General features: G+C 40.6%; 1 protein-coding gene across 5 annotated transcripts in view; it reads left to right on the forward strand.

The window, feature by feature from the left end:
* Positions 1-19,496, forward strand: part of TBC1D30 (TBC1 domain family member 30) — an 84,110-nt gene that overhangs the window by 41,216 nt on the left and 23,398 nt on the right. For 3 of the 5 annotated variants that reach the window (XM_027071324.2, XM_027071325.2, XM_053226458.1), the window contains exons 3-8: positions 6,068-6,129; positions 6,653-6,718; positions 8,962-9,087; positions 11,496-11,681; positions 17,071-17,239; positions 19,151-19,319. In XM_027071324.2, coding sequence (XP_026927125.2) covers positions 6,068-6,129; positions 6,653-6,718; positions 8,962-9,087; positions 11,496-11,681; positions 17,071-17,239; positions 19,151-19,319 — 778 coding nt within the window. Of the gene's footprint in view, positions 1-1,347; positions 2,396-6,067; positions 6,130-6,652; positions 6,719-8,961; positions 9,088-11,495; positions 11,682-17,070; positions 17,240-19,150; positions 19,320-19,496 lie in introns of those variants that run through there. The other 2 variants (XM_027071327.2, XM_027071328.2) reach the window with 2 other exon arrangements.

Here is a 19,496-nt window from a genome sequence, read left to right on the forward strand (position 1 = left end):
TTTCTTTTCTCTAGCTTATTGTAAGAATACATATATAATACATTTAACACACCAAATATGTGTTTTTTTTTAAGTTCATTTTTATTTTTAAGTAATCTCTATACCCAGTGTGTGGCTCAAACTCACAACCCCAAGACCAAGAGTCTCATGCTCTACTGATGGAGCCAGCCAGGTGCCCCAAAAATTTGCATAGGAATTAATTTTTTTTTTTTTTAATTTAGAGAGGGCAAGTTGGGGAGAGGGGCAGAGGGAGAAAGAGAATCCCAAGCAGACTCTGCTTAGTGCAGAGCCCAACGCAGGGCTCAATCCCATGACCCAGGGGTCATGACCTGAGCTGAAATCAAGAGTCTCAGATGCTCAACATACTGAGCCAGCCACGTGCCCCAGTAATTAATTTTTTTTAAGTAAGCTCTATACCCAGTGTGGAATGCAGGACCCCCAAGACCAAAAGTCACATGCTCTACTAACTGAGCCAGCAAGGCACTCCATTCAAATATGTGTTGATTGACCATTTATGTTATTGGTAAGGGTTCTGGTCAGTAGTAGGCAATTAGTAAGGTTTTTGGAAGGTCAAATTTATATGCAAATTTTCCACTATTGGGGGTGGGTGGGAAGGTTCACATCCTTTACTCCCCTGTTGTTCCTTGTTCAACTGTGTATGTATTTTTGAAAAAAAAAAAAAAAAAAGACAAGTTCATACTAGTTCCAAAGTTCCAAATATAATATTGCAGAATTAAAAAACCCTTAATTTCTTTGTACACTTGAGTTTTCGGTTACACTGAGAACATCTTGGTTTCTTGTGGCATTAACATTATTTGCTTTATCCCATAGTGTACATAAGGATTAAAAAAACATCAATATAGTAACAATAATGCTACTTACTGACACTTAAGGTTTTTTTTTGCAGCTCTTTTTGCCCTTGGAATATATACCACCATTGATGTACAGTCACAATACTGTATTCTAAAGCAACTTAGTAATTTTTTCTGTATTCTTGTGCCAACAACAGGATATTCAGTTAGGTTCATTTATTTCCATTCATTTTCATTTTTTCTTTTTATTTATTAATATAACATGTTATCCCAGAGTCAAAACTATATAAGGCACATCCAGAGATGTCTGTTTTCCATTCCTCTTTCTTCCACACTGTTCCCTCTCACATAAATACTTTTTTTGTTTTATCCATGTAGTATTCCTTTTCTAAATATTAGCAAATACAAATGTCTCTGTATTTCCTCCTACCTCCTTTCCTTCCTTATTCCTCATTCATTTTTATGATTAATATTCCACGGGTGACTGTCATAGTTTAAGAATGACTCCCCCCCTCGTTTTTAAATAGTAATGATATTTAATAGTTCCAAACTACTTAAGTCTATGGCTGGACAGAGGGGGCACTTAAAAAAGCTGCTTTTAAATGTGAACAATTCTTTTTTCTTGAAGCCTGTTCTTCCAAGAGAAACAACCATTATTACTCGGTGTTACGCGCTTTCCATGCCTCTCTAAGCTGCCAGGAAACTGTGTAACACCATTTGGGATGAAGCTTGTGTTTCATCACCTGCCAGCTTCTCTGCCACGCTGCCAGATTCGTCCTGCGTTCGGCTGACTGTCCCTTCTGAAGCTGCCCGGATAGGTGGGCACTTGAATCTCTCTGGTGTTCTGCACCTGAGACTTGCTGTCTTTGGTGCCACCCTCCAGCCCCTCCCAGATCTTGGGAAAAGCGCGGAAGTCTCCCGCAGCTTCTGGTCCCGGGGCGCATTTGTTCACCTGGCCGCTCTCCAGTTCCCAGTCTCCCGGACTCTGGGGTTTCCAGGCTCCGCAGTCCTGCGGTTCCTGGGCGCAGGTGCCAGGAGCCCGCCGGGCGCTCAGGAGCTAAGGCCGCCCTGGAGCTAGGGCCGCCCGCCTGCGCACGGTGATGCCGGGATTGGGGGCGGGAGCGCCGCCTTCATCTCCCGCGCGCTCGCTCGCTCCCGCCCCCTTCCCCGCCCCAAGCCCTCTCCTGCCTCAGCCGTGCTGGCTCCGCACTGCAGATGCCTGCCGACCGCCCCGCGCTCGGTGGCCCCAGCGGTGCTTCGCAGGTCCCTTCGACCCCCGGGCTCCCGCCGCACTCTCGCTGCTCCCAAGGGCCCCTCGACTAAGGAGACTCGCTAAGTCCCGCGCGCGGAACCGCTACGCCGGCAGGGCGGCGGGGATCCAGGCGGACGGTGGCCGCGCCGGAGCCCCGGGCTCTCTCGAATGCGGCAGGACAAGCTGACCGGCTCCCTGAGGCGCGGAGGGAGATGCCTGAAGCGGCAGGGTGGCGGCGGAGGAGGCGTGGGCACCATTCTGAGCAATGTGCTCAAAAAGCGCAGCTGTATTTCTCGGACCGCACCCCGGCTGCTCTGCACCCTGGAGCCGGGTGAGGACCCGGGGCTGCAGATGGGGCACTGGAAAGTAGCGTGGCGCTCGGGACTGGTGCCTCTGCCTCAGTTGAACTCCGCCTAAACCGGGCAGCGCTCGCGGGCCGCCCGGTGCGGGGTACCGCGGCTCGGCGCGGGCGGGGCTGGGTCGGTCTGGGAGGGAAGAGCGCGGACGAAGGCCTGGGCGCGGGCAGCGGCCTCCCAAGGCTGGGAGGACTGGCTGCTCCCGGTGGTTGCCCGCGGGTCCCGACCCCGCGGCTTGTGCGCGGTCTAGCCCAGTTTGTACCCAGAGCTTAAGGCGAGCTCGGCCTTGTCCGCGTGGTGGGGAAGTGCTGGCGGCTACCCAGGCTGCCAGAGGCCGCGCAACCAATTGTGCTTCGGGCTCACTGGAAGCCACGTCTTGAAAGAGGTGTGTGAGGCGAAGAAAGGAGAATGTTTGATTCTTGGGGTCGAAGGGGGAGGCAGCGGCTGCGAAGGAAAAATCGGGTGCATTTTCCTGAGTGTCCCCGCGGCGTGAGTGCTAGGGTCAGTTCGCCTGGAGCCTCTAATTTGTGTGTCCGTTTGTGGAGCGGGCAGGAAACCCTCCTGCAAGTAGAGATCCTTTCTTACAGCTAAAGTCCGGGAGCGCGCCTTGTGTGCTAGGCTAGGCCCTTTATGGTGGTAGCCTGTGTTTACACATCCTTGCTTCTCTAGGCTGCATAACTCCGCGTCTGCTCCACCACCCGGCATCCCTCCCCGGGGTTTTATGGGCCTGGCGCGGGTGCCTGGGCACAGAGCTTTCTGGCAAAGGGTGGCCGCAGAGGGAGCCGGCTGCACTCTCGCCGGTGCTTAGCGCTCACTTGTCCCCAGCGTGGCACCAGCGGGGTTCCAGGCGAGTTCGTCCTCCCCCAGCCCCTGCCCCCCCCCCCCCCCCCCCAAGCGCCACCGGGGACCTGCTATCCTGAGGCTGCTGGCGAGAATCTGACGAGGCGCGGAGTCCCAAAGGGTGGAACGCGTGACTGCCTTTACGAACCTTGTGGTTTCTTTGTTTTTCTCCCCGTGGAAGTGTCTAATTGCAGAGACTGTAGTATTTATTCACCATCTGCCTTTACCCTTAAAAAATTTTTTTCCTTTCCACGTTAAAAGTGTTTTATATTTCTGAATCCGGAACAACCGTGACTATCAGATGAAACATAAGCCTTCTCCCCTGCTTTAGAAGAGGAGAAAATGACCTGATTTCAGCTATCGCTTGCAGGTGGTGAATGATCAATTCCAGTTAAATCCTGTGACTCATTCTAGATCATGAGAAAATAGTTGTGGTTTAGATTAACCCCAGCAGGTTTCAGCACCTGGTGCCCAGCAGGTGCTCTGAAAAAGCAAAGGGAGCATATTCGGTCGTACATACAGGGAATCCAGAACTGTCAGGTCGGTTGAAATAAGTCAGCGCTGGACAGAATATCCTTGTCTTTGTTAAAGCAAAAGTCATGAGTATGTATGCTCCTCCGTTCAGCACCCCGCGTCTGGACAGCAACCTCACAAGGGAGTGTGTTTCATCCTGCCTTAAATCATTCGCTCCAGCTGGAGGCACTCTTGTGGCCATTGTATCATTGCTCTGCACTGAAGCAGGACTTCATTTACACGATCTCAGAAGGATGAGAATTTGTGGGGGTACTTGATAGACCTTTGGAGAAGGAAATCTTATCTACTTAGGCAGAATATGCCTGTGGCCCTGAATCTTTGAAAAGAAGTATCAGGGCATTGATTGGATGCCTGGGATTCTTTATCACAGCTTGACTTCAGAAATCTAGGACCCAAATCATGTATTCACAGTACTCTTCCCAGAACTCCCAAGAAGGATATCTGCATACTGTCATGGGCTTGGGCAAAACATACATACCTCTTTCTAGTTTCTTGACTCCATATATATGTTTTTTTAAAATTTTTAATGTTTATTTTATTTTTGAGAGAGAAAGAGGAGAGAGAGTGTGACTGGGGGAGGGGCAGAGAGGGAGAGAGGGAGAGAGAGAGAGAGAGGACACAGACTTGGAAGCAGGCTCCAGGCTCTGAGCTATCAGCACAGAGGCCAATGCTGGGCTTGAACCCACGAACCATGAGATCATGACCTGAATCAAAGTCAGATGCTCAACCGACTGAACCACCCAGGCGCCTATCCATATATATATATATATATATATATATATATATATATACATATATATGTATATATATGTATATGTGCATATATGTATCTGTATATATATGTATATGTGTGTGTATATATATATGTTTTTTTAAAAAGTCTACCTTATAGTAATTTTAAATTCTGAAAATTGTTTCTATCTACATACCAATTCCTAAGTATTGGAAGTTGTGGGGAAGTTTTCAGTATGCCTAATCTGCAGTCAACATCTGAGAAAAAATATTGTCATAAATGACAATTATAAATTGTAAAACTGAATACTATTAATAATGTTTGGTATATCTTGATCCTTGAACTTTTAAGTAATAAGTCTAAAAAACTGACTTGAAATATGATTTAATTCATTTTGAAATTGTAGAAAAATATAGCATTTTCAGAGTTGATTCTTTTTAATAAAATTTACATGGGAGGGATTGCCTGGGTGGCTCAGTTGGTTGAATGTCAGACTCTTGGTTTCAGCTCAGGTCATGATCTTGCAGTTCATGGGTTCAATCCCCAACCCCACCAAAATAAATAAAGTTAAAAAAATTAAGCTCAACTAAAAAAAATAATAAAATTTATGTGGGAATAAAAATTGTCATGTAATTTCATTTCAAGGACAATAACACATACTTCTCACATGGAATTCTGAATAAAAGCCTAGTATGAATATGGCATAAAGTCTTTATGTATTATAAATACATTGTCTTGATATATTCTCCCATTTATTCTCTTCCATAGATTTGGGATTTTAGTCAAAGAAGTTTGTTTAAAGTTGTAGATAACTTTAAATAATAGTTATGTTATCTATAGTTATATTTTTAGCTTGTAGTCTGTAATTAAACATACAAACTGTTTTATCTTCAATGAGTAAATGTATCATAGAATTTTAAGGTACATGAAAATCTCCAAATAAGATTGTTAAAATGGATTATTCCACAAGTGAGAAAGCAATGACATTATTTTGATAACTTTTGATATTTCACTGAAGTTTCCTTCATAACTTAGTTCACGTAAATGTCTTTTCTAAGACAAATTCTGTAAGTAGAGAATTCTCTTCATAAGTTTCATAAATATTAATTATACTGTGCTGGGTGATTTATAGTTAATCATCATAATAATTTACTGAGGTAGATATTATTCCTCATTTTAAAGATAAAGTATTGAGACTGAGGTTAAATAATTTGTTTGACACTAGGGACCAGAGTTGAGTGGTGGTCTGAATAACTCCAAGCCTGTGATGTCATGCTTTTGTTTTTGTTTTTACACGGCTCCAAACAACTGTGGAAGCCACCATTCTATGTGCTAAACTACATTCTAGTGGCCATAGGATATTTTTTATTTAAAAAAGTAATATTATTACCTTTTATTTTAACAAAATTGACTAAAATTTAGTAAAAACATGTTTTAAAAATTTTATAACGATTCGGTAGAATCAGGTTAACTTTTAATTTTATTTTTGATCTAACGTGTTATTTCTTTCCAAAATAACAGATGTATATTTTTGTTTTAGGAGTTGACACAAAGTTGAAGTTCACTCTTGAGCCATCTTTAGGTCAGAATGGTTTTCAGCAGGTAACTTTGTTTTTTTTTTTAGTTTTGAAAATACTCTTATTTTGGGGTATCGGTAGGGCACACTGAGATATATTCTCAAAGTGGGAAAATTAGCCTATACTTTGACATGCATAAGATGAGTCAGTTTTTAAAATTATAAATAAACTTATGAGGCTACAAGTGGCCCGAGCTTATACTTGCAATGAAAAATTTTGTACTTTCTCTTAATGGTGCAAGTGTGAAAAAAAATTAAAAAAGCCAAATATCTATTATTTTGAATCCGTAATACATGTATTTGTTTCTGAACCAGAGCTTCCCAATCATTGTGTGTGTACTGCACAGGGGTCACAGGTGTGTTAAGAGTACCTAAGGTGGGGGGTGGGGGTAGGGCTTGGAGTAGTTATATGTAGCTGAAAGAAACTCTGTTTATCTTAGTGTGCTGTATGAATTTTATCATACTCTGTGGATGTCAAAATAGGAAACAAGTTGAAAAATGCTTATCCAGGTCAGTATCACTTTGCCAATATTTCTTCTGTGCTCCTAGTGGTACGATGCTCTCAAGGCAGTTTGCAGACTATCAACAGGAATACCAAAGGAATGGAGGAGAAAGGTAAGGAGGATGCATAGGGCTCAAAACAAAAGGATCAGCCCTCCGTTCCTCTTTAAAATGTCTGAAATGTCCAAAAGAATATTCTAGGTTAGTAATTTGAAAGCTGTCTTTCTTCATTATCTATGCATTTAATACGTATTTATTGATTATTCCGTGCCAGGTACTGTTCTGGGTCCTGAGGATACAGGGAGTGGGGGTGGTGGTGGAAAACAACAGACCAAAATTTTGGGCCTCATGGAGCTTACAAGGAATGCAATATAAAGTGTGTCAGATGGTGATGTGTCATGCATAAAAATAAGGCAGAGAAAGAAATAAGGAGAGTTGAGGGAAGAGGAATGGAAGTAAGGAGGTGGAATTTTAAATAGCAAGGTGACATTTGAATAGTTGGTGAAGCAGCTACCTGGGGAAGAGAACTCCAAAGAGAGGGAACACCCTTAGGCTAGAGTATCACAAAAGCGAATAACCAGGATGGCTGAAGCCCAGTGAACAAAGAGGATGCAATTGGAGAGAGGGTCATAGAGATAAATGTGATGGGGTTAGAGGATGGTAGATCATGTAGGACCTTACAGGCCATAGTAGGACTTTTGCCCAGTCTGAGATGGGAAGCACTGGGAAGTTTTGAGATAGGGAGTAACAGCACACAACTTACATTGTAAGCAGACCTCTCTGGTTTGATAATATGGACAAGGGCGGAAACAAGGCGATCAGTGGAAAACTTGTGATAATTCAGGCAAGACATAGATCAGGGTTACAGTAGTGGAGATGGAGAAAAAGGATTAAATTCTAGATATATTTCGAAGGCCGAGTTGACAAGAATTCCTGTTAGGTTAAATATAAGGTATAAGAGGGATGTCAACAATGACTTCAAGGTTTTGACCTGAGCTTCTGGAAAGTTTGAGCTACTGTTTACTCAGATGGAAGGGGCAGATGTGTGTGTTCATATGCATGCATGTATCAGTCGACGCAGTGGTAGATTAGATGATTGGTTTGCTATCTGTTGAGGTTGAAATGCCTATTAGACATCTAAATAGAGGGTGTCAGGTGAACAATTTGGATATATGATTGTGATGCTTAGAAGAAAAATCTGGCTGGAGATATTGATCAGTGTTATTTCTGCTAAATTGTGTTGAAATGCCAAAACTTGAAATGCTTTCTTATAAACCGAGTCTTAATACCCCTAGAATTTGAACGGTGGGGATTCTTCATCTTCAAAATATACATTAAAAGTCTTTCAGAAACAGCTTTTCAGGAGAAAGTAATCAAAGGAGTAAAAATATCCAGTGACTCTTTTAAAAAAGTTTTTCATGGGGCTCCTGGGTGGCTTAGTCGGTTGAGCATCCGACTTCGGCTCAGGTCATGATCTCACGGTTCATGAGTTCAAGCCCCGCATTGGGCTCTGGGCTGATGGCTCAGAGCCTGGAGCCTGCTTCAGATTCTGGGTCTCCCTCTCTCTCTGCCCCTCCCCCACTTGTGCTCTGTTTCTCTCTGTCTCTCAAAAATAAATAAATGTAAAAAAAAATTTAATTAAAAAAAAAAGTTTTTCATTATACGACCCTGTCAGTTTTTTGTGTGTGTGTGTGAGAGAGATGGAGGGATAATTTAAAGGCAGAGGCCCTGCCATGGTGAAAAAAGACCCATTCTCCATGAATGACCAGGTGGCTCGTGTCCATGTACAGAGAGCAATTCAGAGTCAAGTCTAACAAGTATATAACATAATATAGCTAATCCAGTGAACTGAAATAAAAATGGAATTTTTTTTTGTTCTCTTAACAGTATCCATAATGATTGGATCATTGCTTGCTGTGTAGCAGAAGCTCAACAAATAATAAAGAAAACAATAAATGAAAGGCTCTAATTGGTTCAATTCAGCACAGCAAACATTTCAATGAAAAGTTGATTTCTACAAGTGGGCTATATATGGTCTAGGATCAGTTCCCATTTTCTTGTTAGATACAATAACTATTTTTTTAAAGTTTATTTTGAGAGAGAGTGCGCGTATGTACGAGTGCATGTGAACAGGGGAGGGGCAGAGAGAGAGGGAGAGAGAACCCCAAACAGGCTCCCCACTGTCAGCACAGAGCCTGATCTCATGAACCGTGAGATCATGACCTGAGCTGAAACCAGGAGTTGGTTGCTTAACCAGCTGAGCCACCCAGGCACCCCTGTGATAACTATTTTTTAATAAAGAAGGATGAAATTATATATTTTAGTGTAGCGTTCTTTTTTATCTCTTAATATTTTAGGTTTGGTTGACCTTGGCAGATCATTATTTGCACAGTATAGCTATTGATTGGGACAAAACCATGCGCTTCACTTTCAATGAAAGGAGTAATCCTGATGATGACTCCATGGGAATTCAGATAGTCAAGGTAAGTCCCCTGAGTTTGGCCTACTGTCCTGACTTAAAAGGAAGATTCTAAGAGCCAGGTGTTTACTGGATAGAGGATCAGACCTTATGGTCTGAATGTCTGTATATTTTCTGCTTTCTTATTTCATTAGTTAACAGTCTTTTAATGGGAACTTTGACAGTATCTTGTCTTCATAAATTTGTATGTTGGCAGTAAGAAGAAAATGTTTCTGTTCATATTCTATTTGCTTATCTTACTTACTTGATAGGAGATTGAAATTTCTTTTACTTTCTTTAGCATGGGTCAGTGCTGTTAACTGGATTTTTACATAAAAGTCACAGATTGAGAAATTTAAAGTTAAGTATATTTCCTATTAAAATAATTGGGCTCTTATTAGGGCCTTTGATAATTCCTTAACTGTTAATTTATGAAGATAGATTGACTGATGGGTCTACTTTGAACCAGATGGTCAAGGGTTCATGCCAGCTGTGGAGGCAGCTGTGGTTTGCCTACTGGGATTATTACAGTTGATTAGGGCCTGTTGCCAAAAGCCAAGGATGCTGATTCAATTTGATCCCACTACTGTTTTCTTACATAAACCTCCAGCACATGGCTTTTGATTTTATGAGTTCATTATAGTGTAATGCTAAGTTGGGTTATTTTTAATGCTTATTTATTTATTTTGAGTGAGAGAGAGAGAGAGAGAGAGAGCATGCACGTGAGTGCGTGTGTGAGTGGTAGAGGGATAGAGAGAGAGGGAGAGAATCCCAAGCAGGCTCTGTGCTGTCAGCGTGGGGCTCGAACTCATGAACCATGACATCATGACCTGAGCTGAAAGCATGGGTCAGAGGCTTAACCGACTGAGCCCCCCACGTACCCCTAAGCTAGGGTTTTAAAAGGGAAGTTGTCTCATAAATTTTGGCCACCGGAAGATGGCTAAGGTTTTGGCAGATTTGAAGATACTTTTCTCATGAGGAAGTACTAACTAAAAGAAGTTTCTATGTGATCTAACTTGGTCTGTTTCAGACAAATGTTGAAAACAATTATAAAATTTTATTTTGTATGTTTTAAAAGTGTCTGCACTATCCATATTTCAGCTCTTTATTTGGAATTTCAGAATGTTTCTCAGAAATGAAGTATTCCATATATTTTTAAAAAATGTTTTCATTTATTTTTGAGTGAGCGTGAACAAGCAGGTGGCGGAGGGGCATAAAGAGAGGGGGGCATAGGGTCAGAAGCAGGCTCAGCGCTGACAGCAGAGAGCCCGATGCGGGGCTTGAACCCCTGAACTGTGAGATCGTGACTGAGCCGAAGTCAGATGCTTAACTGACTGAGCCACCCAGGTGCCTCAAAGTATTCCATATTTGAAATATTTTCTTTCTGTTTAAATTGTGAATTAAGGCAATGTACATTTTATAACAATCATGTTATTAAGAGAATGTTTCATTTTTCTCATTGAAGTAAATGCTCTGTCAGTAAAATGACATTAGCTCATGAAAATCATAGTCTCTGCTTAGTTATTAAATGATATATATTGCTCTCATTAAATATTAAAGTACAACAAATGTTTCTGTCCTTTTTATACAAATTTATAAACCAATTTAGATAGAAAGATTTCTGTGTCTTGGACAGAATAATTTTTCTGTCTCTCTGCAATATAGTTTGCATTTTTTGCTATTTTGATTTTTCTCCTTAATATTAGAGTTTTAATAGGTAAATATACATTGTGTTTTCGAGAAAGGAATAATGTTAGCATCTATCATATGTGTATTGACGTGACCGTTGTTTTATCTGAGACCTAGTATTAAAAGAAACTGTCAATTTATATAGAATTATAATGCAATTTTTGTTAATTCTGAATCACATTTGTATCACTTCTGGAAACAACTTTAATAGAAAATTAGAAAGAAATTTAGAAAATTTGACTGAAATTCCCCTTGAAAATGTCCTTAGTCAACTATATCTGAATAAAACTGGAAAAAAATGTATCTTTGCATATTAGAAAATGTAAGGAGAAAGAAAATTTAAAAAATTGTTTTTGGCTTGTGTCTAGGGTACATATATAGTTTTAAAAACTAAAATCCATGTTGGGGCACCTGGGTGACTTAGTCGATTAAGCATCCAACTCTTGGTTTTGGCTCAGGTCATGATCTCAAATTTCGTGAGTTTAAGCCCCATGATGGGTTCTGTGCTGACAGCTCGGAGCCTGCTTGGGATTCTTCCTCTCCCTCTCTCTTTGTCCCTCTCTACCCTCTCAGAATAAATAAACTTAGAAAAATAATCAAAAATAAAATAAAATAAAAATAATAAAAAACTAAAATACATATTCTATTTAGTGCTGAAGCAGAGATACAACTAAAGGCTTTTTTTTTTTTTTTTGTAGAGAAAATAAGGAGCCATTAGAAAAGATAATTGTTTCTCTTCTTTAGGATCTTCACCGCACAGGCTGCAGTTCTTACTGTGGCCAGGAGGCTGAGCAGGACAGGGTTGTGTTAAAACGGGTCCTTTTGGCCTATGCTCGATGGAACAAGAATGTTGGTTACTGCCAAGGCTTTAACATCCTGGCTGCTCTAATTCTGGAAGTGGTGGAAGGCAATGAAGGGGATGCACTGAAAGTGAGTATCAGGCTCTGAAGAGGGCAACTGAAACTGTCTGAGAGTCAAACGTTGGAACTGTAATACCTCTTCCTTGATGACCCACCGCCTTCCGAGGGGTTTGCTGCGCATTTGTAATTACCCATAATAACATTTCCCCCACGTTAAAGCCAGGTCAAGTGATGGACTCATGTAACTGCCAAATGTGAGTAGAATCATTATGTTTTTAGTCTTGTTTATGAAACAGCATATCTTGAAAATTTTTTTTAATGTTTATTTTTGAGAGAGAGAGAGAGAGACAGAACATGAGTGGGGGAGGGGCAGAGAGAGATGAAGACACAGAATCCAAAGCAGGCTCCAGGCGCTGAGCCATCAGCACAGAGCCTGACGCAGGACTGGAACTCACAAACTGTGAGATCATGACCTGAGCTAAGGTCAGACGCTCAACTGACTGAGCCACCCAGGTGCCCCTGAAACATCATATTTTTAAAGCAAGTTGAATACTAATTGTATTAATTATCCATTGCTGCATAACAAATTAGCTACTTAAAATAGCAAACATGATTTACCTCATAGTTTCTTGGAGTCAGGAATCTGAGTGCAGCCTAGCTGGCTCAAAGTCATATTGTTGTGACATCAAAACTGTTGGCTGGGTCTGCAGTCTCATCTGAAAGCTCACTTGGGGACAGCATTCACTTCCAAATTTGTTCATGTGGTTGTTGGCAAGATTTAATTTCTCACAGGTTGTTGGACTGAGGGCCTAAGTCTGGCTGGCTGTTGGCTGGAGGCCTTTTTTAGTTCTTTGCCATGTCTCCGTTTCTCAACAAGGCAGCCAGCATCCCTCAGAATAAGAGAGTAAAAGAGAATGAACAAGGTAGGAGAGATTCATTTGCAGACTTGTAGCCTATTATTAGTTACATTTTCATTTTTGTTACATCCTATTCATTAGAAGCCAGTCATTAGGGCTAGCTCTTACTCAAGGGGAAGGTCTTACACAAGGGTGTGACTACCAAGAGGTGGGACACGAAGGGTCATGTTAGAAACTTCCTACTTTCCCACAAGTTATGCTTAATTCAGGTTGGGTCTTGTTACTGGATTGCTTTACTCTTTCACATATGGGGTGAGGTATGGAGGAGGTAGGCTGAAAGTGAGTGTATATTATGGAAGGTATTTGCATGGAGAAAGGTTGTGGAGGTGAATTATATTATCTTTTAATCTTTGATACCTGGAACCTTTATTTGTTAAAAAAAAAAATCTGGAAACACTTTGAGATGGGTCACAAGCAATTTAAGCTTATGTGTTGGAATGTGAGTCAGTGAATCACCAGAAATAATCTTTATGAGAAATGAAGCATTTCACATGTGCAGGATGACTACTCCCTTATTAGCTTGGGGCAATATGGGGTTGTTAATTCATGTTTGAACTCTCAATCTGCTATTGATTGCAATGCTTTGTGATGGGTGGAATAGATACTTAGTCTTTGTATTCAAGAGCCTCCCCCAACCCCAGCCTTGTGTTTGATTGTGGTAAATAATCTTAATGATATTTCCAATCACTGACTAATGTCATACGGACAAACAAACAAATATTCCTTCTCGTTTTGTATGTATCATGGTGGAATTAATTATAAAGCCAGCCTGACATAGTCTAAATCCGTATTCACCCTTTCACTTTTTCCATTCGCGTATTTAAGGAAACAGCTCTGAAGCTACATGTTCATCAAATAAGTGGGGGAGGGAGGAGCCGGAGACAAATAAATGTATGAATTTAAACGTTTAAAACGTTTTTTATCAAGAAGCAGTTTTGTTTACTCAGTCTATCAGCTTTAGTCAATTTTTTCTTTTCAGATGTAATTTCTATGCCTATAAAATGAGAACTGTTCTGTTGAAAAGTTAGAATAAGCAATTCAGGTTAGCAGGTGAGGTGGAGTAGTTTGGGGGAGGGGATATACATGCCAATCAAATCATGGAAAGGCTCAGTGATACTTGGGAAACTAAATGCACATAAAAAAGATGGATTAGATAAAGCTGAGGAGCTGCATATTTATATTTCTGCCTCTAAGAAAATGAACTCTGTGAAATGAAATGACATCATCATCATTTAGGAATCTTGTGGTTAGACATTGAATATGCAGAGGAAGATTAGATTCATGAAGAATCATTTCAGATGCAAAGGAAGATATTGGTATCTGTGTTTTTTAGCAGCTATTTTGGCCTCTGCAAATTTTTTTTTTGCAAGTTTTAATTATTAGGCAGATATATAGTTTATTTTAGAAGGAGGTGAACCATTTCCTTGCTTTTCAGCACTTACTGTTTTTTCTTAGTAACTATTTTTAACTACTTGTTAAAATTTTGACGCTCCTTTATTAGTTATTTTTTAAAAAATACATAATTTTTTTAGAGCAGTTTCAGGTTCACAGCAACACTGAGTGGAAGACACAGATGTTCCATATGCCCCCTGCCCCAACACATGTGTAGCCTCCCCCATTATCACCATCACTTCTCAAAGGTACATTTGTTACAATCCATGAACCTATATCAATGGGTCATAATCACCTAAAGTCTGTAGTTTCCATTAGGACTCACTCTTGGTGTTGTACATTCTGTGGGTTTGGACAAATGTTTAACGACATGTATTCGTCATTAAAGTGTTTGTAGAGAGGGTGTTCACTGCCCCAACAATGCTCTGTGCTCTGCCTATTCATTCCCCCTGCCCTCACCCCTGGCAACCAGTGATCTTTTAACCGTCTCCACAGTCTTACCCTTTCCAGAAAGTCATATAGCTGGAATCAGAGTATGGAGCCTTTTCAGATTGGCTTCTTTCACTTAGTAATATGCATTTAAAGTTCCTCATGTCTTTTCATGGCTTGATGGCTCATTTATTTTTAGTGCTGAATAATATTCCATTGTCTGGCTGTATGTAGTTTGTTTTTCCATTTACCTACTGAAGGACATCTCTGTTGCTTCCAAGTTTTGGCAGATATGAATAAAGCTTCCATAAACATGCAGGTTTTTGTGTAGATGTGAGTTTTCACTTCCCTTGGGTAACTACCAAGGAGTGTGATTGCTGGATCATATGGTAAGAGTATATTTGATTTTGTAAGAAACTTCCAAACTGTCTTCCCAAGTGACTATCCAATTTTGCGTTCCCGCCAGCGACGAATAAGAGTTCCTGTTGCTCCACATCCTGGTCAGCAGTTGGTGGTGTCGGCATTCCAGATTTTTGCCATTCTAATAGGTGTGCAATGGTATCTCATTTTAATTTGAATTTCCCTGATGACATATGATGTGAAGCATCTTTTCATATGCTTATTTGCCATCCAAACACATCTTTGGTGAGGTATCTGTTAAAGTCTTTGGTCCATTTGATCCTACTGATTATTTTATTTTGAGTTTTCAGAGTTCTTTGTGTATTTTGGGTAATAGTCTTTTATCATATGTGTCTTCTGCAAATATTTGCTCCCAGTCTGTGGCTTGTTTTCTTATCCTCTTGACACTGTCTTTCACAAAACAGAAGTTTTTATTTAAAGAAATCTAGCTTCCCAGTGACTTTTTTCATGGATTGTATCCTTTGCTGTTGTATCTAAAAAGTCATCACCGTACCTAAGATCATCTAGGCTATGCTGTCTTCTAGGAGTTTTATAGTTTTGCATTTTATGTTTAGGTCTGTGATCTATTTTGAGTCATTTTTTTGTGAAAGGTGTAATTTTTGTGTCTAGATTCATTTTTTGGCATGTAGATGTCCACTTATTCCAGCACCATTTGTTGAAGAAACTGTTTTGCTCTATTGCTATTATTTATCTGTTTTTTCCCCCAATGTGTGGTCTTTGAAATATAGTGATGGGTGGAGTGACATACCTAACAAAACACACAGCTATCTCTTATGTCCTATGTCAGACTTAGAGATGCCTTTGGACAGATAATTTCAATGTGTCATAAGAATTACTATGATAATTGGAAATTTGTTTTTCTTGTTTTGTGTAATTTTGAGAGATCATAGTTTCTTTTTTATTTTTTAATTGCTAACTGCTATCTTCTTTTTTTAAGTTTATTTATTTTGAGAGAGAGAGCAAGGAGGGGAGGGGCAGAGAGGGGGAGAGAGAGAATCCTAAGCAGGCTCCGCATGGCCAGTGCAGGGCTCTGTGCAGGGTTTTAACTCACCAACTGCAAGATCATGACCTGAGCCGAAACCAAAAGTCGAAGGCTCAACCGACTGAGCCACCCAGACACCCCCATGATTTCTTTTTAAAGCTTAAGTGTCTCTCTCTCTATTATATCCTTAGATAGAAAGTGCAGTAATAGAGAGACTCTTACTTTTAAATTTTACCTTTGTGATCCTGTAAGTCCCTCTTCTCCTTAGAAGTAGAGTGCAAGGTCCCCACCAGGATACTCCGTTCTCTGGGACCTCTGCATTCCCCCTCAACTGGCCCCAGTCTCTCTAGGACTTCCTTCCTCCACAGATTTAATATGCTGTACTCCTTTTATTGCTAAACTCTACCTGTCCACTCTTGGAATAAAGGTCTCCGAGGGACCTTCTCAAGAGTATGGCCCAGCCTTATTAGTCAAAACTATGACCCGAAAAAGTAGAAATTACAAGCCAGGGATGAGGGACAAATGGGCCCTTGTCAGGTCTGGGAGATAATTTTCTTGGAAAATAGAGTTTTGTGTTAGACAGAAAATCAAAATGTGAGACAGCTACTTCTCTACCAACATATAGGGTTAGCTATGATTCTGTTCTTAATCTTGTTTTTCCTGGGCTCTGGGGACTCATTGGTTTTCTGGGGTGGGGGAAGACCTAGCAGAGTGTACAAGCTGATGGGGAAAGAACCGGAGATTGACATATAGAACTCTTGTGTGTTCTGCTCGGTCAATCTAGTGGTTCTTGATATCTTAGAAAAGGTAATGCAAGTAGAAAAGTCAGAATGAAAAGAGTAATTTGAAGAACTTGTGAGACAATCTTATGAGAGAAATCCAGATTTTAGAAATACCGTATATTCACACGAAACCTTGTTGCAGTCTCCTGGGAGAGGAAAGCCACTATCAGTTTCTGAGCTGATGCTAAGTGAATCCTGAGACTTGCTTTAGTTGCAGTGTTTTACGATGGTTCAGCTCTTGGTTTTCATATTAAGGTTGTAAAACTGTGCTGACATCAGGGAGCCAGCATTGAGATTCCTGCTGGCTGCTGATGAAGTACGTGCTCCATCACTTCTGAATGGGGCGGAAGGTTGTATAAGCACAGCTACTTTGGGAGTGAACTTAGGTCTAGTGGCCCATCTAGGAACTTTAGACTGACACATTTAAAGAATGATGTACTTTGGCTAACCGCATTTTTGAATATGTCCCTTCTATTTAGGACATGTTAGGGATCCCAGGTTTTAGGAAGTAATCTTATTCTTTGTATTTTTCTTCAGATTATGATTTACCTTATTGATAAGGTACTTCCTGAAAGCTATTTTGTCAATAATCTCCGGGCATTGTCTGTGGATATGGCTGTCTTCAGAGATCTCTTGAGACTGAAGCTCCCTGAATTATCTCAGCACCTGGATACCCTTCAGAGAACTGCAAACAAGGAAAGTGGAGGTAGTGATGATTCAGTGCTCTTATACCTGTGAAAATATTTTACTTTGATTCCACTGCACATCTGAGCCTAAACCTTGAATGGAAATGCTTGTTTTCAGGTATTTCTGTTAGTGAGAGTACGGTGCAGTGAAATAGATTGTGAGAGAACAAGAATAGAACTGAAAAAATGATAGGGCCACATGCTGAACCTCTAACTGGTCATGGTTAGGAAGTCAGTCAAGAACCTAATACTTTCGCAGTATGAGATCAACAACTGAAATGATGTATTGCACTCTAGGTGAAGAATGGTGTCCATGTCTTACCATCTAGTTACGCTGCTCTAAGCTGGCACCTATCTTATAGGAGTTCTTTAAAACAGAGCGACAGGTACAATTTCACACAGACTACGGTTTTGCCTGAACCATTGAGGCTATGGAGAGAGGAATATGTGTTTTCATTAAGTTTTAGGAGATACGTCAATAGTCTTTTGGATTGAAACATTTAATTGCTCCTTTTATCTATTCATGGTAAGGGTATTTAGATTTATCAGAGATGAGTGGGTCAGCTCATTCTGGAGAAAGGCTCTCCAGAACGGCCAGCTAGAATCTGCACCCTGAAGGAAGGCACTAGGTTGAGACCGGGATGGAAACTCGGGTCTGTAAGCAGCTCCGAGTCGCTGCTGTCTGGTGGGCATCCCCCAGCTTTCCGAAGCACCCCAGCTAACGGCTGTGAATGTACCCACTGCCTGCACTTCCCTGGCTATGCTCAGGATACCAGGAAAACAGTGAGAGCTTTTCTGTGTTTCCTGTGATTGGTTGCCAGCCTCCCACCCACACATTCAAATCTGGGAAAATTTGAAACGATCTGAAGACCTAATCTGTGATTACAGTACACTGGAAATTTTAGTGACACCTGGGAGTCTCTCGGCATTTCCTTCTAAACCATTTGAATAATCTCATTTAATTTGGCCGTGCAGTGTAATTGTGCACCTGTGTGGATTTCATAGTGCTTCCAGATAGACCACCTTGCCTGTCCCATGTCAGACATGCTTTCCTCGGCCCTACGTTTTCCTCCATAAGTCCTGCACTTGCTTATAAGTGCTGCCCTTAGATTCTAAGTCTCTGAAAAAAGATGCTCCTTTGTTCTTTACGAGAGGAAATGAGAATAGAGCTTTTTTTTTTGCTTATCCTTGGGTAAATGCACAGTCTGATTAACTTGGAGGGAGGATCAGTTTAAACATCTACATTTTTTATTTCATAAAATACATACTTAATGCCATTCCAGGAAGTAGGAGGGAGCTTTGTGTTTTTGGTGAATTCACAAACTTCATTGTGAGCTGTGCGTATAGTTTAGTTCAAAATATTTTAAAATTTCATGTTGTTTAATCTACAGATACTTTGGGATTTTCCAGCTCTCTTTCTGTTATTTATTTCTAGTTTAATTCCACTGTGGTCTGAGAGCTGTGCATAATTTAAGAAGTAGACAAGTAATTTCATAAGGAGCCTTGTTTTTATCAGTAGCATTTGAATAAAAGTGGGCTTTATGAGATTTTGAAAATTGAATTCAGGTTTTGAGAGGCGAAAAATCCTTTCTTTTAATCCTGTTTTTGGTGAGGAAAACGTTCTCCCTAATTTTTAGCACCACAAAATAAATAGGTAGAGCCAAATAAAGTTTTAGGTTAAGATTTCTGAAATATAAAGAATTTGTGAAGGTTATATTACTGAGATTTTTACCAGACACACTCATGTTCTTCCAAAAAAAAAAAAAAAAAAAAAAGAAAGAAAAAAGGAGGAAAGAACCAGAATTAGAGATATGAAGAAATCAGTCAGGAAATGTAACATGTTTAGTGGGCATGGAAGATTGAATGAGGGTATTTTTATATCTTGCAAAACATCAATTCTGAAGAAACATAGAGTATTTGATTCATTTCAGGTGGATATGAGCCCCCACTGACGAATGTCTTCACGATGCAGTGGTTTCTGACTCTTTTTGCTACGTGCCTCCCTAACCATACAGTCTTAAAGATTTGGGATTCAGTCTTCTTTGAAGGTTCGGAAATCATCCTGAGGGTGTCGCTGGCCATCTGGGCAAAATTGGGAGAGTAAGTGATTTCCCCCTTCTGTTCTCTGGTGTGGAGGGCCTTAAGAAGTTCTGTGCTCTAATATGGAAAGCATCTGTATTTAAGTGTGAGCAAAAGAGAAATTTGGGAACTTTGTTGAATTGCTTTAGCTTTCTGAAATCTTAGTTGCCTGATTCTTGATTGTTGGGGGGGGCGTGG

The sequence above is a fragment of the Acinonyx jubatus genome, chromosome B4, assembly GCF_027475565.1.
Source record: "Acinonyx jubatus isolate Ajub_Pintada_27869175 chromosome B4, VMU_Ajub_asm_v1.0, whole genome shotgun sequence".
Classification (NCBI taxonomy): domain Eukaryota; kingdom Metazoa; phylum Chordata; class Mammalia; order Carnivora; family Felidae; genus Acinonyx; species Acinonyx jubatus.